The 25,005-nt window shown below is 39.7% G+C and overlaps 1 protein-coding gene and 1 long non-coding RNA gene across 2 annotated transcripts in view; one reads left to right on the top strand and one right to left on the bottom strand.

The window, feature by feature from the left end:
* ACSS3 (acyl-CoA synthetase short chain family member 3) overlaps nt 1-20,605 on the bottom strand; it is a 231,567-nt gene extending 210,962 nt beyond the window's left edge. The window contains exon 1 of the mRNA XM_020993467.2: nt 20,081-20,605. Coding sequence (XP_020849126.1) covers nt 20,081-20,409 — 329 coding nt within the window. The 5' untranslated portion in view covers nt 20,410-20,605. The remainder of the gene's footprint in view (nt 1-20,080) is intronic.
* Nucleotides 20,206-25,005, top strand: part of LOC110213187 (uncharacterized) — a 65,690-nt gene continuing 60,890 nt past the window's right edge. The window contains exon 1 of the long non-coding RNA XR_002325922.2: nt 20,206-20,298. This is a non-coding gene — a long non-coding RNA (uncharacterized LOC110213187). The remainder of the gene's footprint in view (nt 20,299-25,005) is intronic.

The following is a 25,005-nucleotide window of genomic DNA, read 5'->3' as shown; positions in this document are numbered from 1 at the left end:
CCTACTTCACTGAATGACAATTTTTTCCCCCGAAGGATTATACTCAGTTTTGCTGGGTAGGTGATTCTTGGTTGTAATCCTATCTCCTTTGCCCTTTGGAATATTATATTCCATGCCCTGAAGTCCCTTAATGTAGAAACTCCTAAATCTTGTTTATCCTGATTGTGTTTACACAATACTTGAAATGTTTCTTTCTGGATGCTTGCAATATTTTCTCCTTGACCTGGGAACTCTGGAATTTGGCTATAATATTCCTAGGAGTTTTCCTTTGGGGATTTCTTTCAGGAGGTAATCGGTGGATTCTTTTAATTTCTATTTTGCCCTCTGGTTCTAAAATATCAGGGCAGTTTTCCTTGATAATTTCTTGAAAGATGATGTGTAGGCTCTTTTTTTGATCATGGCTTTCAGACAGTCCAATAATTTTTAAATTCTCTCTCCTGGATCTATTTTCCAGGTCGGTTGTTTTTCCAATGACATATTTCACATTGTTTTCTATTTTTTCATTCTTTTGGATTTGTTTTACAATGTCTTGATTTCTCATAAAATCACTAGCTTCCAATTACTCCTTTCTAATTTTAAGGAAGTATTTTCTTCAGTAAGCTTTTGGACTTCCTTTTCCATTTGGCCAATTTTGCTTTTTAGGGCATTCTTTTCCTCCTTGGCTTTTTGGACCTCTTTTGCCTTCTGAGTTTTTTTTTTTTTCTGGCTAGGTAGTGGGGTTAAGTGACTTGCCCAAGGTCACACAGCTGGTGTTAAGTGTCTGAGGCTGGATTTGAACTCAGGTCCTCCTGACTCCAGGTTCAGTGCTCTAACCATCGTGCGACCTAGCTGCTATTTTCTTCAGTTATTTTTTGGGGGTCTCCTTTAGCAAGCTGTTGACTTGTTTTTCATGATTTTCTTCCACAACTCTCAGTTCTCTTCCCAGTTTTTCCTCTACTTCTCTTGTTTCTCAAACTCCTTTTTGAGTTCTTCCATGGCCTGGGACTGATTCATATTTTTCTTGCAGGCTTTGGATGTAGGAGCTTTGACTTTGTTGTCTTCTTCTGCTTGTATGTTTTGATCTTCTTTGTTATCAAAGAAAGATTCTGTGGTCTGATTTTTTTGGACCTTTGTTTATTCATGATCCCAGCCAATTACTTGAGTTTCAAACTTTTTGTTAAGGTAGAGGTCTGTTTCCAGTGTGGAGAATGTACTGTCCCAAGCTTCGGGGGTTTGTACAGCTGTTTTCAGAGATAATTCTAGGGACCTGTAAATTTTCAGTTCTTCCAAGGTGCTATGATAGGGGTGAGGTATTTACTCCTTTCCTGTCCTGTGCTCTGGTCTACGAGTGACCACAAGCACTCTTTTCTGCCTTGGAAATGTGAGGAGAATTTTCTTCACATCACCACTACAAGCTCCACTATGCTAGTACTCCTCCTTGCCCCAGGACTGCCACCTAGAACTGTGACCCAGATCCAAGCACTGGCAAAGCAAGAGAATCCTACACCAGCAGAGAGATTGCTGCAATCCTCCTCTGATCAGCCCCTCAGTTCCCCCTCAGTCAGTGGGCCAGAAGCTCTGGAGGCAAGTACTGCCCTGAGGCCAAGCTTGGGGACTGGCACTACACTTTTCTCTCTCACCGCAGTCATAGACTTTTTCCCATTGACCTTCTAAGTTGTCTTTGGTATTTGTGGGTTGAGAAGTGTGGAAACAACCACAGCTGCCTGTGATTCAGTCTTCTGAGGCCTGCTCCAGGTTCAATGAGGCCTGCCTTGCCTTGCACACTCACACTGAACTGCGTTCCTCTTCCTGCTTGGCGTGATACACCTTTCCCATCAACCGTCCAGGCTGCCTTGGGCTGTAAATTCATTTCACTCTGTCTTTTTATGGGTTCTGCTGCTTTAGAATTTCTTTAGACCCATTTTTATAGGTATTTGGAGGGTTTTGGGGTTCTTCATCACTTTCTTAAGTCTAAACAATCAACAAAATTACAACTGAAGCCCTGATTTACAAAGTTTTCCAATTGATTTCTAAGGTGTAAATGCCCATTCAAACTGGAAATGAGCTATGTCCAGCATATTCCTGCCTCCAAGCCTCATCCTACCTGGGGAAACCCCTTCCCTTCATCAGGATTCCCATTATGAATCCTAATCATTAAAGCTTTCATGCACAATTAAAAAGAAATATTTTATAACATTAATAAAAGCATAATGAACCAAAAGGCACAATGAGGGCCAGCATCAATCTTCATTCACCTGTTAATCAAACAGGCTTTTATGACCTTGGCTAGTTAAGGCATCTCATTCCATCCAATTCCTGGTGAGCACAGTTGGCATATTGGGAGACTCACCCAGCCCTTTCTTGCAGGAATGAAAGAACTTAGATAGTCTAGGAATCACCTCACCTTATCAGCAGCATACTGATTGGTACAGCTGTTGGTGCCACTCTGAGGCTTCCTTACACACTGGCCAGCCCACAGCATTCACCACCCATACTTTGATTTGGCTCATGCCCAAAAGGTCCTGGCCACACAATTAAAGTCTAAGCACAAGTAATAGACTAAAGGCCACAAAAAATGACCCTAACCTTATTGCCACTTCCTCTCTTCTTCTCTAATGACTTTTCAAAATTCCCAATCACCTTTTGTCCCATACCCACCTTTGGCTGCAAACCGTAAATGAAACTGGCAATTATATACCTACTGTTAGAACTCAATGTAGAATTAGGGTTTTTTGTTATAATTATAATTATTATAATGATAATGATGATTATATTTATCCTTGTCATCACTAAAATGAGAGGACTTTTTAGGTAAATTAATAATATAAATAAAATTACAAAATAAATGCTTAAATTGCATAAAAAACATTTTCAAAAATGCCAACAATTTTGATCAAATGAAATAACATGTAAAGCACTGTGCAAACCTTAAAGCACTATATAAATGCTAGCCATTATATTAGAATATACACTTAATTCATGTATTTAATTATTTAAATGAGTAGTAATCCATAACTTTATGTATTTAATTATTTAAATGTATAGTAATCAATAACTTAATCAATATGTCCAATAATTTGTACACTAATTACAAATATTTTTTGATCTCCGTCTGACTCCTCTCAGTTACCCATGCTCCAAAGGAGTCATCTTTGACTCTTCCCTCTTCCTCATGACACATATTCAATCATAATGGGATTTAGAACTGAAATAGACTTAGAGGTCATCTTTTAAACCCCAGGTTTTATAATGGAAGAAACTGAAGCCCAACGAAGTGACATTCCCAAGGTCACACAAACTGTCCTGAGCTGAGATTTTAACCCAAATCTCTTAACTATAAACACTACACCAGGTAGTTATCAAGTTCTATAGTTCTGACCTCCAGAGTTCTCATATTTGTCCCTTCTTTTCTATGCCTGCTACAAGGCCCCTAAATCAGGGCCTCAACCTAGGCTGTCTCCTAATTCATCTCTCTGACACTAATCTCTTCCCATTCATAATCCATCTTTCAATGTAATCCTCCTAATGCAAAACTATGATCAATCATATCATTTAAAAACCTTCAGAAGCTTTACCCACTGAATAAAGTATAAACTCACTACTTTATGTCATGAAAGAATATTCAAGATATGTGTCCTTATAGCTTTCCTGAGTCTAAATGGATCTTCTAGGTACTGGGAAGATGCCCAGTACTTAATCCAAAGGTGAAGAAAAACACTCTGATGGGGAGTAAAGGCTACCAGTGCTGAGACAAGTCCCTTTCAGGCCTGATCCTTGGGTAGAGACCCTACTCTAAGTCACAAATGTTCCACAAGTGGGTAGGTTACAACCAAAGTCTTAGAGAGGTATAATAACAGTTGGGGTCAAGTCTCACCTCGGGCACAAGCAAGTTATTTACCTGAGGGAAGTCACCTAACTTTTCAGTACCTTGGACAACTCTCTAAAACCAAGTTGAATACTTTAAGTATTAAGAATGGGAGCTCCCTAAAGGGATGAAATCACAAATCAGGTTAAAAAAAAGTCCCAATCCATACAAAGCAACCCCCTTCTAGAAGCAGGGACACTCCTAGTAACAAGGCCACCATCTGTGATATCTCTGACTACTTAGAGGTATCTAGAGATATTTCTATTTCCATGTATCCTTCAATCCAAGACATGGCAAATAAAAAACAAGTATGCTCCACTGTATCAGGCCACAGGAATCCTACAGACCAAGAAACTTTATCATGCAACACTCTCCCTAATCTGGTTCCACCTACTTTTAAGCCTCATTTCATTCTACTCTCTTTCAAGAGCTTTATATTTTAAACAAGACTACTGTTCATCTCCAACTAGGAGGAAGACAAGCATGTATTCTTCACCCTACATTCCTGGAAGAGATTCTCCACATATCTCCCTTCAAGGCCCAACACAGGTGTCCCCTCCTCTAGAAAATCTTCTCTAACTCCTAGCAGAAAATGATTTTCTCTTCATAAATTTCTCATTGCACTTTTCAGGACTTCTCCATTTTTTTTTACTTTCTATCCATTATTATAGTTATTTCTATACATGTCTTACCCTCCTATTTAACTGTAAGCCCCTCTGAGGGCAGGGCCTATATATGCCATCTCTGTTTCCTGAGGGCCCATCCCAGAACATTCCAACTTTTTTTTGTCTAGACCTGTAATTTCACTGGTGTAGAGAATTCTCATTTTAAGGTGATAAAGTAGATAATGTACTTGAGTTGGAGTCAAGAAGACAAAAATAAGAATCCTCCCTTAGCTGCTTACTATGTTATTCTGGGTAATTTAACCTCTCAGCTTCAGTTTTCTTATCTGTAAAAGAGCGTCAATAATAGCACCTACGTCACAAGGTTATTGGGAAGATCAAATGAGATAATATATCTACAATACGTTGCAAATCTTAAAGCATCATATAAATATCAGCTCTTGTTATTATTGAGACAATTCCCTCCTATGGGCACTAAGATTTTAATTTATCCAAGGTCACCCAGCCAGAATGTATTAGAGACATGAACTGATGTCTTACATTTCTGACCATAAGATCAACCCAAACATCAGTCATTGTACCGTGTTGCTATCAGACAACTGAGTCCCACACATGGAATATACTTAGTGTTTTTATAAGTTGCATTAAATTGGAAAATACTAAGAATCTTTATTAACCTGTAAGTCTACTTTACATTACTGTCCTATATTGAAGTGAATGAGATTTGTCACTACTTATAGCAGGCATTTCCTCTAATCCAAATTAGTGAAATTTTACTGAAACTCATGATGTAGATATGAATAGTGTCAGTTTTTCTACCACAGCTATTTACTTTTCTACTAACTCCATTCTTTTTTCCCTTTCCAATACATTCTTCAGTGTCATATCCCAAAGGTTCTACTATAATCATGTCACTCAAAAATCTTCAGTCTATTTTTTCCTTTTAAAATATAAAAATAAAAAACAATTTGGGGAAGCAAGCAAATATTTAGTGAAAAATGTTTAAAGTTTTGGATTATAGATAATATGTATTTATACATATGTGTATTTCTATACATATTTATATTTATTTATATTATATATGTGTGTGTAGATAGAGAGAAATGTATAGGTATAGTTATCATATGCACAAACTTGAGGGGATTCTAAATTTTGGTTTCTTTCCTCTTCATACAAACCATATCCATATTGTTATCATCTCCTAGCCCACATATTACTATCTCTCTTTTCTTAAACAGTTCAATTCTTTTTTATGGTATTCTTCTTCTTTGTTATTCCATTCATCAACTTCCTCAAATCCCATGACTGCCTCTCCACTCTAACTCAGCCACCCACAGAAACAGTCACTCCTCAAACCTGACCATCATGCCAAACTATTACACCACCACCATCTTGAACTCTGAAACTATTTTCTCTTACCATAAACTCCTGTCCTTTATTCCTTTGTAAATATATATACACATATATATATATATATATATATATGTATATATATATATATATATATCCTCAGTACTTATCACAAGCACTTTTCCCTCAAATCCTATTTATTTCCTGAGTCCATCACCAGTGGTTTTCATCTCACTTTCCTCCCTTCATTGTCCTAACCCTATAGGAAATCAGTTCAATGAAACACTATCCTTCACCCTTGAAGGCCTTACCTTTCCACTGTTCATGTGGAGCCAACCCTCCACTCTGGATAACTGCCACGATTCAGCTGCTTTATTTATTCTTACTCCCAGGTGGATGCTGGACAATGTTGGAGGAAATCAGGCAACTGGGTTCCCTGCAAATTCTTATTGTAAAATTTCCCCTGAGACTTTACTGCTACACAATAATTCTTTGCTTTTTCCCAGATTGACTAGCAAACTCCTTTCTGCAGCTGTTCCAGATCAAGTAGCTCTCAAATCCTTCTCCAATTCCACATGGCTGTCTCTTGGCAGATGACCTCACTTCCCACTTAGCTGAGAAAACTGAGGTCATCTGTTTTGAATTCCCTCATCTCCCTTTCTCTAACCTCATCTTTGGGAAGGCCAACTTCTCTACTTATTTTTTCATCCCAACCCCTTCTATCTCTTCCTGGAGCTTGCTCTATACATTACTCCCTGTCTCTCTGACCTTCCATATCCATCTTCTGGGTTCTTCCAAGCTATTTCTGAGAAATGGGTGCAAACTACAGGCACTCTTTAGCCCCACAGCATATGTGATGAACCTAATTTTAAAAAGCAATAATTGCAGAAAAATATGAATTGCATTAAAATAAATATGGAATTTCCCTATATACATTATGAAGCTCAATGAAAATCATTTGAAAAATTCAGTAAGCCAAGAGTGCTTCCAAGCCTACACTTTTACCTAGTGTTTTGGGTTTTTTTCCCCCCTAGAAAGCAAAAATGACTTATTTAGATTCAGTCACATATATATTTCATTTTCCTTAAATTTTGGGGATTTTTTGATTAACACATGAATGCATACGAATTTGTTCACAAGCCTGCACTAGTGAAATTTTCACTGCATGCCTTGTTCCCTCCCCCCATCAATGATTTTCTACCTTAAGAAGATAAGTTTCAATCTCTGTTCTTCCCCAAAACAAGAATGTGACAGGTAGGAACAGGAAGTGTGAAATATATCCATACAACCTCAAGGTACAATTTTCTCAGTTTGTAGATGCATGTGGACTTTTATCAGGTTTGTGTTTCCTATACTGAGCAATTAATGTTTTCAATTATCAGAGTTTACTACTTACCTAAATAGCTTGAAGTTATAGTCTCTCCTATTCCCCATTCCTAGCATGAAAGTTTTTCCAGCTGTTGTATTTGTACTCTCTAATTTCCCCATTCCTAATCTTAAAGCATTTCTGGGTGTTGTCTCACTTTACTTTTTTTTTTTTTAAAGACTGGATATCCCTATCTGGCTCAGGCTGGGTGTGCAGGGACTGCCCAGCTACCCATCGCTCTGCCTTTCTCTAATCAGCAGGGATGCTTTGACCTGTTCCTTTTCCCCACCTGGACCTGTTTCTCCCCCTTAAAGGGTGGTGGCACACCATATTAATACCAAACACCTGATCATCCTAACCCACTGCAGCTCAGAACCACCATGCTTGAAAAATACACCAGCCTCAGCCTCCCAGGTAGCAAGGATGACAAACCACCACACTTGGTTATCTTCTCACTTTCAACTACTAAAGCTCGAAAGCTTTATGACCTCATGGTTTATCTCTACAGGTTACATGAAAACCTAAGAAGTAGGTCCCCATTTCATAAATCACCCCTTTCCTGTTTTATTAATTTCCATTGACTGTACTTTGCACAACACTGACAAAGACAAATTTAACACTCTTACGATAACTATTTCCATATCCGTACAATATAGATAAAAGGATTTTGCTTCCCTCTTCAGTTGATCTTCATAATACTATACATTAAGTTTTAAAATTCATGAATACTATTATGCAGATTCATTACCCTCCCACTTACTAATTCCTTAAACGTCACTTCACTATGGAAGGCAGTGCTCTCACATCCTCCTTACTTACAGAATGGAAAATTAAGAAAAGATCACATACCTCTAGCCATAGTATATTCTCTCAGTGCTACCTGGAAAGTAATAGCTCTTGCATAAGTGGAGGAAGGGGAGGCCACCTCCCAGGAGGTAGCCAAAAGAGCGTGCCTCCACTCCCCTCACACACCACCTGGGAGGTGAAAGATCACCGCCTCTCCAATTTCCCATTGTTCATTGATTACAAGGTTTTCTCGGCAGCTCACTGGTGCTTACATAACATAACTCTAACACTGCTGTTCAGCCCTGCTCTCTTTTGTGTGATACCCCAAAGAATCAGCAGTTTTTTGGACCAGGAAAACCACATTTGGACGAGCCCCAATCTGTAGACTTTCTGAATGCTGACAAAAGGCCATCTCTATAGTCTTTCATGGGGAGAATATTTGAAGAGACTGTATTTTCAAATGAGATTTTGTAATAATAAAAAATAGCTAGATAAAACATTTTAGAAAGCACTAAGTATATGCCAGCTGCTGTGCCAGTTATTAGAGATACAAATACAAGAAAACAAGGCAGTCCCTACCCTCAGGAAATTTACATTCCAAGAGGGAAAGACAATACATGAAACGGAGCTTGGAAAAGGAGAGGAAGCTTTGGAGCAGAGTAAGATTTCAGATGAGAAGGGAGAGATGTCCACAGAATAATTAAGTTAAGTGAGTAATAGTAGCAGTAATAAGAATACTAAATATATAATATATAATTTTAAGATTTCAAAGCTCCTTACAAGCATTATGTCCTTTTGATCAACCCTATGAGGCAGGGCTATTAATTAGAGATGTTAGGTGACTGGCACAAGGTCATATAGTGTCTAAGGCAGGAAAAGACCTCTGGTCTTTTCAACTTAAGTCCAAGGCTCTATCCACTATGCCAGACTAGAAACCTCATCAAAATCTGAATTTTATGCTCGTAAAGATGAATACCACCAGAGGCCATATCCTTTGATGGAGGCAGCATTGGATAGGGGAGGAAAGCACTGGCTGGGGTGGGGAGTAGTCATTTTTTTTTTCTCTTGGGCCCTTTTGGTAGTCTGGTGAAGCCTATAGATTCCTTCTTAGAAGAATATTTTAAATGCAGCAAATTACATAAGATTACAAAGGATACAAGTAATACTGAAATACAGTTAGAAGATTTTTTATTTTTTAACATCCATTTTAAAATTTTTAGTTCCAAATTCTCTCATTCCTTGCCTCCCACCTATTGAGAAGACAAGCAATATGATACTCATTTATATCTTGTAGAATCATACAAAACATTTCCACATTAGCCATGTTGCAAAAAAATAAAAATAAAGTGAAGAAAAATATACTTCAATCTATACTCAAGAGTCATCAGTTCTCTCTCTAGAGATGGATAACACTATTCACCATAAGTCCTTTGGAATTGCCTTGGATTACTGTCTTGATCAGAGTAGTTAAGGCTTTCATAGTTAACAGAACTTTCTTTTGTTTGTTTTTTTGTTTTTACTTTTTTATTTATTTTTATTTTTTCTTGTGGCTAGACAATGGGGCTAAATGACATGTCTGGGGTCACACAGCTAGTAAGTGTCAAGTTTCTGAGGCGGGGTTTAAACTTATGTCCTCCTGACTCCAGGGCTGGTGCTCCATCCACTGCACCACCTAGCTGCCCCAACAGAACTTTTAACATAAAATTATGGACACCCTCCCCACCCCCAGGAACTGAGGTCAAATTCTACCTCTGACATTTATTAGCAAATCCTCCACTTTACCACACAAGACCTTTACCTTCAATGAAGCTACTAAATAGAGTAGAAATTCTCAGGGCCCAAAATGAATGAAGCACCCAAGTTTCACAACAGACTTTCTCTGGCCAAGAATTTGTTTGTCAAAGAGCCAAAGTTCATTGATGAAAGGAAAGTCTCCCCACTTATAGAACTGCCAAAATGCCTTTCAGAAAACATGAGATAAACACCTCTTATTAAGTGTCAACTGTGTACCTCCTTAAGGGAGGTACAAAACTTAGGCAATACAATGATTCTGGTTTCCAGGAGCTTTCGTAGTATAATCATTAGATAAGACACGCATGTAACAGTTTGGGATCTCTCTGACCTATTGATCATGAAATACTGCGTAATACACTCTGTGAGGCCTAAGGGGGAAGGTAATATCACTGACAAGGTAAGATCAAGGAAGGCTTCATGGTAGAAGTGGTGTTTGAATTGTGAGAGTGGGAATGTGATTGCTAAAGAGACTTAAGGCAGGAAATTTAGGCATGGGGAACGGTATGATCTAAGGCCTGGATGTAGGTATGAGGAAGTTCTCTGTAGAATGTGTTTGGAAGAAATAGGAAATGAATATGAAAGGAGAGGGTAAAGATCATAGGGCATCAGTTCTTAAGCTTTTGGTGTGTCATGGACAGCTTGGCCAGTCTAGCGAAATCTAGAGACCCCTTTTCAGAATGATATTTTTAAATGCATAAAAATAAAATACAAAGAAAACTATTTGTGTTGAAATACACTTATCAAAATATTTTTTAAAGAATTTATAGACTCTATGTTAAGAAGCTTGAATGAGTTTGGAAGTTACTCAAACAGCAATAAGCATCCAGTAAAGATTTCTAAACAGAGAAATATCAGGCCCATATCCATGTATATGTAATTCTCAACACAATTCCCCAGTGTTCAGGTTTACACACTCAAGTTCAGCCTTGAAGTTTTCTCAACAACTGTTTGGCTCATTTTGCCCTAGGTTCAGGGAAGCCCAAGGAATACCTGAATTAAGCTATTTTTTAGTTATTCACGGAGGGTGGTGTGGGAAAGAATTACTTTAGACCTCTAATTTATTTAGACCCCTGGCTTATTTCCGATTAGTATTATTCCGTTGAGTCTGATTCCATATGGGTGATGATTATTACTGTTGTACTCGTCTTCTGATAAACAGTTACCCAATCTAGTGAATCCACTTGCTTAACTGAGGAGTACGTGACCAAGTCCAGTGTGGTGGAGGTGACTCAATGTCATGGAAAAGCCTCCAGATATTTTGGATTGTACCTCTACCCTTGTTATTCCTTTGTGAGGGAAATGGCCCTATGGCACTTGGCCAACAGGTCTTTGAGTATGTGACCAATGGGTGACCCTGCCTGCGAATCTATTCCCCAGTCTACTGTCCAACATAGGGCCAATGAAAGATCAACAGCTCTGCCTATATTTGGATATCCTCTATCAGCTATCTATCACAAACATGAGCTGAAGGTTCTCCTGGAAGGTCAAAGTATAGGTCTATCAACCAATGAGACTATATATTTTACTTTCCCTTTTCTGTATCATCTGGGCATCAAGTACTATAAAACTAAGGCCTCAAAGAAAGGTGGCATCTCAGATCGTGAGGAAGACTTACAGGGGGGTATGGGCCCTTTAATAAATAATAATGGCTCAGAACTCTGCCTTAGTTTCTTTTACTGTAGTTTGGACAATTTTGGACCCCATAGTTGGAGGGGGGGACCTTCGGTTCCCCTGAAAGCATCAGGCTAACAGTGAGCATTTAGACATAGATAAGTTTATTAAAAGGCATGGAAATAACAGGGTGAAAAATGCTAAGATCCAAGTCCAGGAAACAAAGGAATATTTATTCTCCCCACTCCTGATGGAAACCTCTTCCTTCCCACTCCCACCATACATAGACACACAGAAATTTCAATCACAAACCCCAGAAAATTCCCAGCACACACTAGCCAAGTCCCTGCTTCCTACATTTCTACTGCAAGTCCAGCGGGTAATCCTGTCAGCTGTGTTCTTCCTTCTTTCCTCATTCTGGAATTCTCTCTTGATACACATCCCTAGCAACTTCTGGTGATACATCTCTGCAGCACTCTGCATGTCACTTCTAGCATATCATTTCCTACAGCTCCTCCTTCCATTGATAAATTTCTCAGTCTTCAGGTTGGAGCAGATTCACAGCCTACTCCACCGCCCACCCTGGCCCTCAAGCCACTAGTTTGTGCCCCTCATGGCTACTATATCCAGAGGCTCCCTCCTCTTCCTCCTTGTGACTCCACTTCTGCCAGCCACCCCGTTCCTGATTTTTAATGCACCTACGTCCTAAGACTTTTCTTGCATCCCATGTGCAGGAGGGACAAAGGAATTCCTGACTCCCCCTCAGAGCTGTTTGTATTCTTTCACACTTTCTCTCCACATATATCCACTAGAGACAAAGAAAAAGGATTTTGGCAGCAGTATGGAAGGTTTGGAGGGCAGGAAGAGAGGTAAAAAAGAAATGCTAAGAAGCTACTCCAATAGCTCAAGGACTAGATGCTAATGAGATAGGGCAGTGGATGCAGAGAGGACAAATGCTCATTTAAGCTTTGTGCTTGTTTGTTTTGAGACTGGATCTCCCAGTCTCACAAAGGTTGAAAGCACAGCAGCCACTTACCAGTCCAAACTCATATCAGCTCCATTTCTGAGCTGGAATCCATCTTGTTAGAGATAGAAGTTGAAGTTCCTAAAGGAAGAAGAGCGACAAGGATATATACTCTTGGGGGCCAACCACACAGAGGAGTTGAAAAGAAGGTAAAGGACAAAGAGGAGCGGCTAAAGAGGTTGAAAAAGAAGAACTGTGTGGTGGATCTGAAATCAATGACGGGGAAGTCAACTGTGGCATAGGCTTAGAAGAAGTTAAAAGAGAATTTAAAAAAAAGGCTCATAGAGTTTCTATTTTAGAGGTTATTGGTCAGAGATGGAGCCAAGATGGCAGAGAAAAGGCAGGGACTCACCTGAGCTCTCCACCAAACCATTCCAAATACTTATAAATAATGTCTCAAAACAAATACTAGCGTGGAATAAGGACAGAGTGAAACAATTTTCTAGCCCGAAACAACTTAGGTCATGGAAAGGTCTGTTGCACTGGGATGAGAGTGGAACTCAGTCCAGCACAGGTCACGCCAGCACAGCCCCAGTCACAGCAAACCAGGAGGAAGCCTTGGGAGTAACTGAATCAGTGGCAGTTTCAGACTTTTCAGCCCACAAATGGTAAAGGGGTTGGACAAATTGTTAGAAGGAGATTATAGGGGTCCCATTGTTGGCACTGGGGGCAGGACTCTGTTGCATTGCCCATACTTAGATCTGGGTCACAGTCCTAGGTCTCAGTCTCAGGGTGAGGAGAAGCACTAGCACACCAGAGCTTGCAGCCCCAAAGGAGCTGGGACCCTGAGCACAGTTCCAGGGTTGAAAAGAGTGCTTGTGGTCGCTCATAGACCAGTACACAGTACGGGACAGTAATAAACACCCCTCTCCTTAGATCATACCACCTTGGAAGAGCCAAAAACTTACAGGTCCCCAGAATTACCTCTGAAAACAGCTACACAAAAAACCTAAAGCTTGGGACTATGTCCCTTCCATTCCAGAAACAGAGCCCCCCTTTAGCAGAGTCAAAAGTCATGAAATAAGCTGGAAAATGAGTAAACAGTAGAAAATGATTTAGACTATAGAAAGTTACTGTGGTGATAGCAAAGATCAAAACACATACTCAGAAGAAAGCAATGAAGTCAAAACTCCTATATCCAAAGCCTCAAAATAAAATATAAATTGGTCCCAGGCCAGAGAACAGCTCAAAAGGGATTTTTAAAGCCAAGTAAGAGAGGCAGAAGAAAAACTGGGGAGAGAAATGAGAGTGATGCTTGAAAATCATGGGGAAAAAAAAGAGTCAACACTTGGTAAAGGAGACATACACACCCACACCCATACCCACACACACAAATACCGAAGAAAACAGCACCTTAACAACAAAATAGGCCAAATGGTAAAAATAAGCACAAAAATCCAGTGAGAGAAGAATGCCTTGAAAAGCAAAACTGTCCAAATGGAAAAAGATATACAAAAATCCACCACAGAAAAAAAACCTTAAAAAGCAGAATTGGCCAAATGGAAAAGGGGGCACAAAATCTCATTGCATAAAATAATTTCTTAAAAATTAGAATTGGGCAAGTAGGAGCTAATGGTTTAGGAGACATCAAGAAACAATCGAACAAAATCAAAAGAATGAAAAAAATAGAAGAAAATTTGAAATATTTCATTGGAAAAACAACTGGCCTGGAAAATAGATCCAGGAGAGATAATTTAAGAATTATTGGACTACCTGAAAGCCACTGTCAAAAAAAGAGCCTAGACATCATCTTTCAAGATCAGTCCTGTAAGTTTTTCAGGAAAAGGGAGGAAAGATGGGCCTGACAGCTAAATGAGATAAAAAGATCAAGTAAAAAATTTTTTTTGGAATTAAGACCTAAACATATTTGTAGGGAGATGTCACAGACCCATACACAGGAAGCCAGTAACCAGAGAAAGACTGAATTCTGAGAAAAAAGACAAAAAGTCCTAGAACAGACTATGGGAAATGGCATCAGATGCACAAGTTCAGAGAGCAGCCTTGTCAAGGAGTTAGGACATATGTTCTAGAGCAAAAGTGAAGAAAGATAGGGCATCGCCGCTGTTCAATTATTAGGAATTCAAATGGGGATATCAGGTCTCAGTGTTGTTGTTGGGGCATCTAGGTGGTGAGGTGGATAAAAGTATCCTGATTTGAGTTGGGAAGACCTGAATTCAAATCTGACCTCAGATACTTACAAGCTGTGTCATCCTTCGCAAGTCTCTTAACCCCTCTCTCCCTCGGTTTCCTCATCTGCCAAATGAGCTGGAGGAGGTAATGGCAAACCACTCCAGTAAACCTGCCTAGACGTCACACCATCTCCTGCAAGGGGTCCTGAGCCTTTTTTGTTCCATGGATCCCTTTGCCAGTCCAGTGAAGCTTATGGATCCCTTGGCATAATGTTTTTAAATACATAAAATAAAATATACAGCATTACAAAGGCAACCATTCATAATAAAGTTGTTATAAAAAATTTTTAAAAAAGTTCACAGCCAGCAGGTGTAGGAAACCCTCCTTCCCCCTTTCTATTCAGCTGATGAATAGCTATCAAAGGGACAGATTGAAGAGAAATCAGATTCATAAGTGTTCCTTACAGATTGTCAAACAAACATTTATTAATTGATAACCCCTGTAAACCAAGAGTTGCCCACTTTAGGTATACCATTCACCATAACACAACCTCCTAACACAGAGATACACTGACTCCCTTATCCAACTTTTGTTGGAGTCCCCCTTCCTCTTCTCAATAAGGCTCCTCTGCTTTCACTAAAGGACAGGGAAAGACCCTTCCTACTCAGAAAGATTTATAAAAGCGATCTCAATCACAGCCCTACTTTCCTTACACTTGGATTCCTGCTGTAGAATGACTAGTTTTTCTGACTCTATGTTCCATCTCCCTCTAATCCATCTTACATATTTTTTTTCAGATAAAAATAATAATTTATAGGACACTGCCTTGCACATAGTAAACACTTGACACTAGAAGGACCAGGTACATCAATTGATGTAATTTTTTTAAAAAATAATTTTACTTTGAAATAAAATTTCTCTCCCTACTATCTCTATTGTCTTTGCCTTATGGATAAAACAAAATGGCATCCTGTCAATTGACAAATAGTCCTCCTAAGTATTCTGAAATTCTGGTCTTTCTATTAATAAACATTTATTGTTATTGTTATTTATCAGTGTTATTAGCCTCAGTTTCCTTATCAATAAAGGAAAGTGTTGAGCAAGGAAAAAAAAAGACTACTTTCACTGCCATGTTCAATCACCTTCCCTGGCTATCACCCTACCTATGGTATAAAGCCCAACTCTTCCTCTGGATATTTATAGCCTTTTGTAGGGTCTGTTGATGTGTCACTACTATGATTTATTTCCTAGTGTCTCTCTAGTTCTTTCTTGACCCCTTCTGATTATGTGTGTATGTATATGTGTGTATACATATGTATATGTATACATATACACACACATATATATAGATATGATTTTGCTTCTCAGAATTTTATAACTGCAAGTGCTAACCTTTCTCACTCTGAAGAATGTAAATGAATTAATACGCCTGTCCCAGAAAATGTATGCATATACATATTTATATGTAGCTATATGAATACGTGTATTCATATATATAAGCCTCTTGGCTTCTTTCCAGTCTCAGAGAAAACTCTATAGAAAGGCTTTCTATAGAAAGCCTTTTCCAAACCCTCTTAAATCTCACCTCTCCTCTGTTTACCATTTCTTATTCATGTTGGCCACAGCTTATTTGTACTCCCTTGTTTGCATACTGTCACCTCCATAATATTGGCAGCTCCTGTCTTTTGTCTTTCTTTGTAAATCCACTGCTGGGCATAGGCCTCGAACACAGTGGGTGCTTTAAACATGCTTATTGACTGACTAACCAATACATAGTTATCTAGGACATGTTAGAATCTTTCTGTACTAGAAGCATATTCTCCCCTCTTTATGCAATCTGAATTAGAGTTTTACATGGAGAATCCAAAGGAGGGGTGAAAGAGAGCAAATGCAACCATAAATGCCCCTAAAAGGCTTCTAATACCACTCTTGAGAATGGAATCTCATAAAACCTTTCTTCCTGACTGGAGCACAATGGTAATGTACTTCTGTGACTTCCTATAAAACATCTATACAATTTTCAGCATAATATATGAAAAAATAAGGAATATTATAGCTAGAAAAGACCTTAGAGAACAGCTAAGTGATAAACAATTCCTACTATGTGCTGAGCACTGAAGATGCAAAAACAAAAAATCCAACAGTCCTTACCCCCAAGGAGTTTCATTCTATTAGCAGAGAGGCACCTGATTGAACCTTCTCACTCCATAAATGAGGACATTAAGTCCCAGAGAGAGAAAATACTTTGCCTAAGGTTTTATTTATATGATGACATCATATAATTACTTAATTTTTATGTGCATCCAAAATAAATGAAACCTTAAGGATAATTCTAGTCCAAACCAATCTTTAACTCTTTTCTCCCCCACCCCTCCTCCACTGATAAGGGAACAGAGGTCCAGAGAATCACTTACCAAGATCGCATTTAGTCCTATATTGACATGTCACTATTTAATTTTGATTGTGTATATCTTGCCTCACCAAATAGATGACAAACTCTAGGATAACAGCTTTGATTTCTTCATAATCCTACATACAGTCTACAATATAGTCAATATTTGGTAAATATTGTTTTGTTTTTTCTTTTAAGTCTTTTAAATGTTGAGTAGGCTTTCATCACCCTCCAAAGATCTGTGTTTACTTAGGGAATTTCTAGTAATTAGCTTACAGACACCATAAGTACAAATTAAACTATTAGCTCAAATCTGTAGGTTGGGATCTTCAAAGTTAATCAAACTCAGAGGTATCAAACTCAACCTCAAAACACTCTCAGATGCAGTCACAACGAGATTAAAATGTAACTGGAAAATATTTAACAAAATAAATTAAAATGCAATATAACATAGATAGCGTAAATTTGTGGTTTAAGTCACAATCCAGCCCACAGGCTTCTTTCAGGAGGGTTTGTCGTTCAGTCATTTTGTTTCAGTCATGTCCAACTCCTTGTGATCCCATTTGAGGTTTTCTTGGAAAAGGTACTGGAGTAGTTTGCCATTTCCTTACCCAGCTCATTTTACAGATGAGGAAACTGCGGCAAACCTGGTTAAGTGACTTGCCCAGGGTTGTATAGCTGGTCTAATATGTGTCTGAGGCCAGATTTGAACCCAGACAGATAGGCTTTCCTGACTCCAGGCCCCATGCTCTATCCATTTCGACACCTAGCTGCTCCAAGGTTTAGCTGCCTTCCCCCTCCCCCCCAATTTCTATTTGAGTTCAACACCACTGGCATATCTCATAGGGAAAGCCTAAAATATGATACAATATCTAGAGAGAAAGAACTAATTAATAGTGGTATGTATTCCTGGACAAGTGAGCTGATTAGGATGCTCAGTTCAACAAGTGGCATAAACATACCAGGGACTGCAGAACTGATTTCAGTTTCTGGGGAAAGTAGCCAGAATGATGGATTATCAGTGTCTAATTCCTGGGTGGGAAAAGCCCTGCATTACTGCTCTGTGATCAAAGGGATTACTAGCAGTGCTAAATGTCCCTTGTTATATTGGAGTTAGAAAAGTAAAGACCTAATGGATTTTTCCATGAAATTCTCTAGAGTCATTTAGCCCATGGGGCCTTTGATTTAACAATGTATCAACAAATATCTCCATATTGTGAGGTATTCTGGGTTTTCCCCAAGGTTGCTACTAGATTTGTTCTTGTTCTTTTTGTTTTGTTTTTTCCAAATTGCAGCTAGACATGCAAAGCTCAGCTCTAGTATGTTTTCCTATAACAGGCAACTCCAATCAGCTTTACGTGGTCCATCTCCAATCTGGTTTCTCATTCCAAGATGCACTGTCCTAAATCTGCCAACTGTCCCTGTTTACCCCAAATATTCTTTCAAAAAAAATTAGCCTGAGGTCCCCTCCCATATGATAGGGGACGGGAAGTCACTGGTCATCATGCATATATACATTTATATGTACCAATTGGTAAAACCTAAACTTAAGTTTGGAGCATATCTTTTAATATAAATGAACTCAATAAATGTATACTCCCAAAGGCATGGCATCTTCTAACCCCTACCCCAACCTAAACCAAGTTTCTTGGTACAAATCCAAGCTGTCCCCAAAGTCTTTGACCAATTTTCAGCTATTCAAAGACAGTGAGTATCTTCCAGAATCTAAATCCAAGGCTCTGTTGACTTCACCACCTAGTGAAAAACAGCACTAATACTTTTGGGACACCTTGTATGTGTATATTCTGAAAGCAATATTTTATGCCAGTTTTTCACCTTAGTGCTGTTTGCATCTCATCAATACAAATTGGGCCATAAAATGTAAGTATAGGTAAATCTCTTCTTGATTTCAGCAACATTTGTTTTTCAGAATGACAACTTGGCATGGTGGCTAGAGGCTGGGTACTGGGGCCAGGAAGAGCTAGGTTCAAGTTCTTAACCATACCACAAAAATTTCCCCAAATTAGAGGCAAATGCTGATTAGTATTGTTGAAGAGGGTTTCCACTCTGGTGAAATCACAAGCCTGGGTTCCTTCATACAAATACGTATGTATAAGAAAAGCTGATTAACAAAATCCTCGGCAATAATGAAGACTTAGACAATGTGCCATGAAATGACTCATCCAGAGAGGGCAAAATGAGTTTGTAATAAGAAAAAAGAGCGTCAGAAAGGTCCTCTTTACTTAAAAGAGAGAATATTTTGTTACTCACCAGCATTGGAAAATGTCAGCAGCTTGAGTTTAAGGGGGAAAAAAAGTAATTTATTAGGACACCGTTGGTCCCCAAAATAAAAGAACAAAGACCTCTGAAGACCTCAGGAGATCCCATTTCCTGTGCTTGTTCTGCAGGCAGGAATAGGCCTCAGTTTCCTCACTTACAAAATGAAAGGGTTGGACTTAAAGCTCTCAAATTGTGTGGGCCTAAATCAGGAGTTCTTAACCACGTTTGTGTCTTGCACAACTTTGTCAGTCAGAACTCTATGGATCCTTTCTCAGGCTGCTTTTTTTTTTAATGCATAAAATAAAAGGATTACAAAGAGGTAGGGAGTGAATGAACTTTTTCAGATGTATCTATAAACACACATATATACGTTATATATGTATATGTGTATATATATATGTATATATATGTATATATATATACATATATATATAAAAACATACACACATATGATACAAAAAAAATAAGTTCATTGTTTCCAGCTTAAGACCCTGTTTCCCAAATGGGTGACTGGGGGGGCAGGGGTGACTCTGAGGTGAAAATGAGCTAAAGGATTTGGGAATGCTTTTGAGCCCAGGGAAAACTCAAGTTTGAGGCATGCCCCCATCTCTCTAGTCATTTACCTCAAAGAGAGTATAATAGTATATGTGCTGTAGCACTAGCCAGGCCTTTATAGGACACATTTCCATAGGTTCCCGCATTAAGAGCCAGAACGCACTTCAGAGGCCAGCTAGGTGAACCCTCTGGTTTTACAAACGAGCAAACTGAGGTCCAGAGACTGGCCCCTGATAGAACTCATTTTAAGCATCAGAGACAGGATTCGAACCCAAGTCTTCTAACTGCAGCGGGTTCGGGCACCAGTCCGCCAGGAGTCACTCACCAACTTGTGGCTGGTGGGTGGCTGTTCTCCAGCGTTTTGGTCCAGGGCTTGTACCAGCTGATCTGCTCCGCGGCTTTCCCCCAGAACCTCTCGGGGTCGGACACCGAGGCTACGAAGTGTTTCTTATACTCACTGGCACCGCCGGCGGTGCCGCTGCCTGAGGTCAGGGAGCGGTGGCCTCCACCAATGCCTCGAGTGCCCCGGGGCGCGGGGGCCAGGTAAGCCCGGCGCGCTGCGGCCGCTCCCCTAGCCACAGCCGAGCCTTGCAGGGGAGCCCCGAGCCCCCCCGCGCCCGTGACCTTCCGACACTGCAGCCAGGAGGGCTTCATGCCTGCCCCTCACCCCAAGGTCAAAGTCTGAAGTCTGGGCAAGTGGGGAGAGAATGGGGTGGCTAACTGTTAGAGCAGTTGCCCAGATTCTGTCCGACCCCTTCAAGGCGTCCACTGACGTCCGGGGAGGGGGGGGTGGGGGCAAAACTGCTAGTCTGTGCTTTCTACTTTGTGGGACCTGGGAGACTGACAAATTCCTAAAGTTGAGTGGTTTTGTTTTGTTGGGGCGTTGGGGGGAGGGCGGGGAGCGTGGCAGATCGAATTCTAAAGTTGGTGAGAAAAGCTGAGCTGGATCGAAAGAGGAATAAACAGGTGTATTTTTTTAAGCTTTAAAAAAAATTGGTAACTTTCAAGATATATTTTATCGTTCATTAGTAATATTGACGCCTTTTTTTTTAAATAGTCTCTTCTGCATTCAGCCGCCCAGTTCCCCCACTTTGGAAGTGAATTCTCCCCTGTATCAAAACAGTTAACTGAAAATAAACGGATACTGTGACCCGTGTAGGTAACATTCTGCCAGCTGGAAACACTTGAGATGAATCTGTTAAAATCTGAGTTCCAACGCAAAGCTTCAAAAGAAATTTGAAACTACTCTCTTCCCTGTAGATTCCCCAGATTTGGAAAATAAAACAACAACAATATAAAACTTCTCCAGCTGTACAGGGCAGAGACCAGTGGGCAGGCTTTTGTCCATAAATCGAATTTTCAGCAATGAAAATTTGTTTAAGCGGAGGGGAGGTGTCGGCTACCACGTGAATCTGCCTTGTCTCTCCCCCTCTTGTGATGTCCAACTTTTATCTAACCCAACCAAGTCAAACCAAGTTTTCCAAACAAATCCTGCTCCGTAGCGCCTATTTATCCAGGTTTTCTCAACTGCTGAGTAAGAAGGAGGGAGCAAGGACAATTTGTTCAAATAATGGAAAGTAACACTATCTGTGAGAAGACCTTACCTATTGGCTACTCCCCACAGCAACCTATGCTTGGCTTCTGTTTATGTTGCCTCTAGCAAAAGGCAGAGAACTTTTGTTTGGAGTCCCTTAAAACTTCTTGCTTTGTCTAGATGTGGAAAATCAATTAGGTCCCTTCAGTCTTTAAATTACAAGAGCCTAACTTTCCTGAGCCCTCTTCTCCAAACCTGTGGTTACATGAAACAATAAAACTTAACTTTGTGTATAATAAATGACTTAAATGAAGCTTCTGCTGTGGTGAGTTGTAAAGAAGAGCAGAGCCAGCCTTCGTGATTCTGAATGAATTATTTTTCTTTATTAAGTTCATTATTGTTTTATTAATGAATCAAGCATTTCCTAATTACCAATTATGTGCCCAAACACACTGAGCTAGGGAGACAGAGAGATTCTGACAGGGGAAACAACAGCTATTCATACACGTACTGTACATACCAGATTTTTAAAATATACATGATATTTCACCTGTGCAAGGAATTCCTATTGAGGAATTCCCTCCCACGGATGCGTATCCCCTTCTACTCTGCAACAGACAGTCTCATTAGTGAAGTCTGGGAGCACTGTGGGATTTGCCCAGGGTCATAGAACCAGTACGTGTCAGAGATAGAACTTAAACCCAGATCTTTCTCATTTTGAGGTCAGTTCTGCATTCACCATGCCAAGCTGCCTTTCCACAGATTGAATAGGTACACAATAAATTCGAGGTAATGGAGTGGCAGCTGACGGGATTAGAACTTCTGTAGGAAGTAGCACTTGAGGAGCGCTTTGATACAAGAGAGGAATTCTAAGAGTGAGAATAAGGAAAAAGTGCCTTGATAGGGGGGAGGAGGGGCAGGGAAGAGAAAACAGGCTGTGTGCCTCAGAGGAATGGGGGTAGGGGGAATCTAGGCTGTAGCGTGAAGTAGCAACAGGTAGGGCCAGCTTGTCTAGATGACAGAGAGTAAAGTAAAAGTAAATCTGAAAAAAAATAATAGCATATAGCACTTTAAGGTTTGCAAAGTGCTTTACAAATATACATATACATAGCTATGCACATGTATACATATATACATGCATGTGTATATATGTTATATGTATATGTGTATACATTTAATCCTTAAATTAGTACTGTAAATTATTATTCTGTTTTACAGTTGACAAAAGGGAGGCTGACACACAACTAGTCAGTTTCTGAAATAGGATTTGTACTCAGGTCTTTCTAACTCCAAGTCTAATAATTAAACCACTACAGCCGAGCTTGTTAGAGCCAGATTGTGAAGGGCTTAAATGCTAGAGAAGCTTCTCTTTTCTCCAAGAGGCAACGCCAGTGCGGTTTGTGAGCCCTTGTGCTGTATCCTAGGGCTTCTTAAACTTTTTCCACTAGTCACCCCTTTGGTACTTCTTAAACTGTGGGTGGAGACCCCATGAGGTATCCTATGGCTGACAGATCCTAAAGACCATGAGAAACACGATAATCCTCTGTTGGATTAATCAATGAAACTGATTCTTGGTTGAATAGTTGCCTTCTTACCTGGCTATTTTATCCTTAAGAAAATCATACTGTCATATAGAAAAGGGAATATTTGGTTTATCACAACCCTCCCTTGCTCTCACCTTAGTTGAAGTACAAGATATAATCAGGGGGCAGCTAGGTGGCGCAGTGGGTAGAGCACCGGCCCTGAAGTCAGGAGGACCTGAGTTCAAATCCAGTCTCAGACCAAATGCTTAACATTTACTAGCTGTGTGACCCTGGGCAAGTCACTTAACCCTGATTGCCTTAAAAAAAAAAAAGAAAAGAAAAAATAATAAAAGATAATCTTGATGTGGCACAAATACCCATTGGTTCTTTAATGGAAGCTTAAAGAACATACTGATTGAGTCAAAAGGGATGACCTGATTGGCTGAGTGAAAAATTGGCCACCTGCCCTTGGGGGTTTTAACATAGCTAAGTCATGAAGATAGCAAGAAGCTGATGGCTTGGAGACAGTCCAAGAGAATGCCTGCAGTCGCTGAAGAACTAAGCTCTTTACTCCACTACAGTGGCACATGTCCAATTAAAAAGATCCTGAGAAGAGCAGTTCATAGTCCCTGACAGCAAAGAAGGGAAGATCTGAAGAACAGTAGGACTGTGGAGGTTGTAAACCTTTGGGACCCCAGCTGAACCACCTTCCCACATCGGGGAGCGTAGTGAGGACTCCGCAGGAGAGAAGTACCCTCTTCCCCTCCTCACACGCACCCAAGAGGAATACAGGGGTTGTTTTCCTCAATTCTTGGCTTTCTCTTTAACTCTCTTTAAGCTCACCAATTGCTCATTATTGAGCTTAGCTCCTTAAAACTTCCATGGGCATGACCCATTTTACAAGTGCATCCAGTGAGGTGTTCATCGTTGGTAAATAGATAGTCATTGTTAACATTGTTACTACATCAATACTTCCTCCTCTGTGATTTATCCCGGAGTGGATGTCCTATATCATTTTATCTGGAGTAGGGGAGGCTCAAAATCAAATCTCCATTTAGGGCTGCATGGTGCCTTGGAGGTCATCTGTTCCAATCCCCTTATTTTGTAGATGAAGAACCCAAAGCTCATACATTTATAAAGTGTCAGGGACTTAAATCCCTAATTCCTCTCCCTCCAAATCCACATACCCATTGTGAATCCTAGAAATGTTCACTATTAATTAGTTTGCTTTTTATATGTTCCAGACTTTCTTGAGTTAAAAATTATAAACTATTATTAAATAATCAATCAACAGGTATTTGTTATTATTATGTATTATATGCCAGGTACTGTACTAGCCCTGGAAATGCAGACTCAAGAGTGAAACAATCCTTTCTCTCAAAGAACTTGAGGGAAGTCAATCAAGAAATTCTAAGAGCGGAAGTGAGAAGGGAATGATTCCCAGGCGTGGGGAAACCAGCAGGACAAAGGCACATTGTGCAATCAGTACCCTAGCCCTGCTTATTTTGTTCTGTTTTTAGAGAACTCTGTGGGTAAACTAGTTATTGCGCAACCTGAAAAACTATGGGGAAATATGTTCCCATGAAAAAGAACATTTTCTCTGGAGAAGACAGTGGAAAGCATCTGCTTATCTTGTATTGCATGATCTTTGAATGTTCCAATCAAAATGCAGTGTTGTGGCCCGAGAACTATACATTCATCCAGCTCCTTACCTTTTAGGTAAGGAGACTTTCTTTTGCCTTTCCTGCTGACCCTCATTTACCTTTCAGTTCTAAACTACTTCTGATTTATCCTTTGAATTCTCAATCAGTTCCTAAGACTGCAATTTGCTCAACCATCCCCTATGTGGTTGAAGAATATGGTTATGACACCTGCTTCCATGTCCACAGGTCTGTTCTAATCTTCATAAAAATTTCCTCATTCAGTGGGGTAGCTAGGTGGTGCAGTGGATAGAGTGCCAGCCCTGAAGTCAGGAGGACCTGAGTTCAAATGCGGCCTCAGACCAAACACTTGATACTTACTAGCTGTGTGATCCTGGGCAAGTCACTTAACCCCAATTGCCTAAAAAAAAAAAATCCTCATTCAAGCTAGAAAAAAAATGCACAGTACTGAGATGATTCTTCTACAACAGAGATTAAAGATGGAATATAATGTACAGGGAATAGCAAATCAGTTTAACTTGAACATAAAGAC

Source organism: Phascolarctos cinereus, unplaced genomic scaffold, assembly GCF_003287225.1.
Source record: "Phascolarctos cinereus isolate Bilbo 61053 unplaced genomic scaffold, phaCin_HiC Scaffold_1;HRSCAF=81, whole genome shotgun sequence".
Classification (NCBI taxonomy): Eukaryota; Metazoa; Chordata; class Mammalia; order Diprotodontia; family Phascolarctidae; genus Phascolarctos; species Phascolarctos cinereus.
Note: the sequence above shows the minus strand (reverse complement) of the source record. Positions and strands in the feature narration are given on the sequence as shown.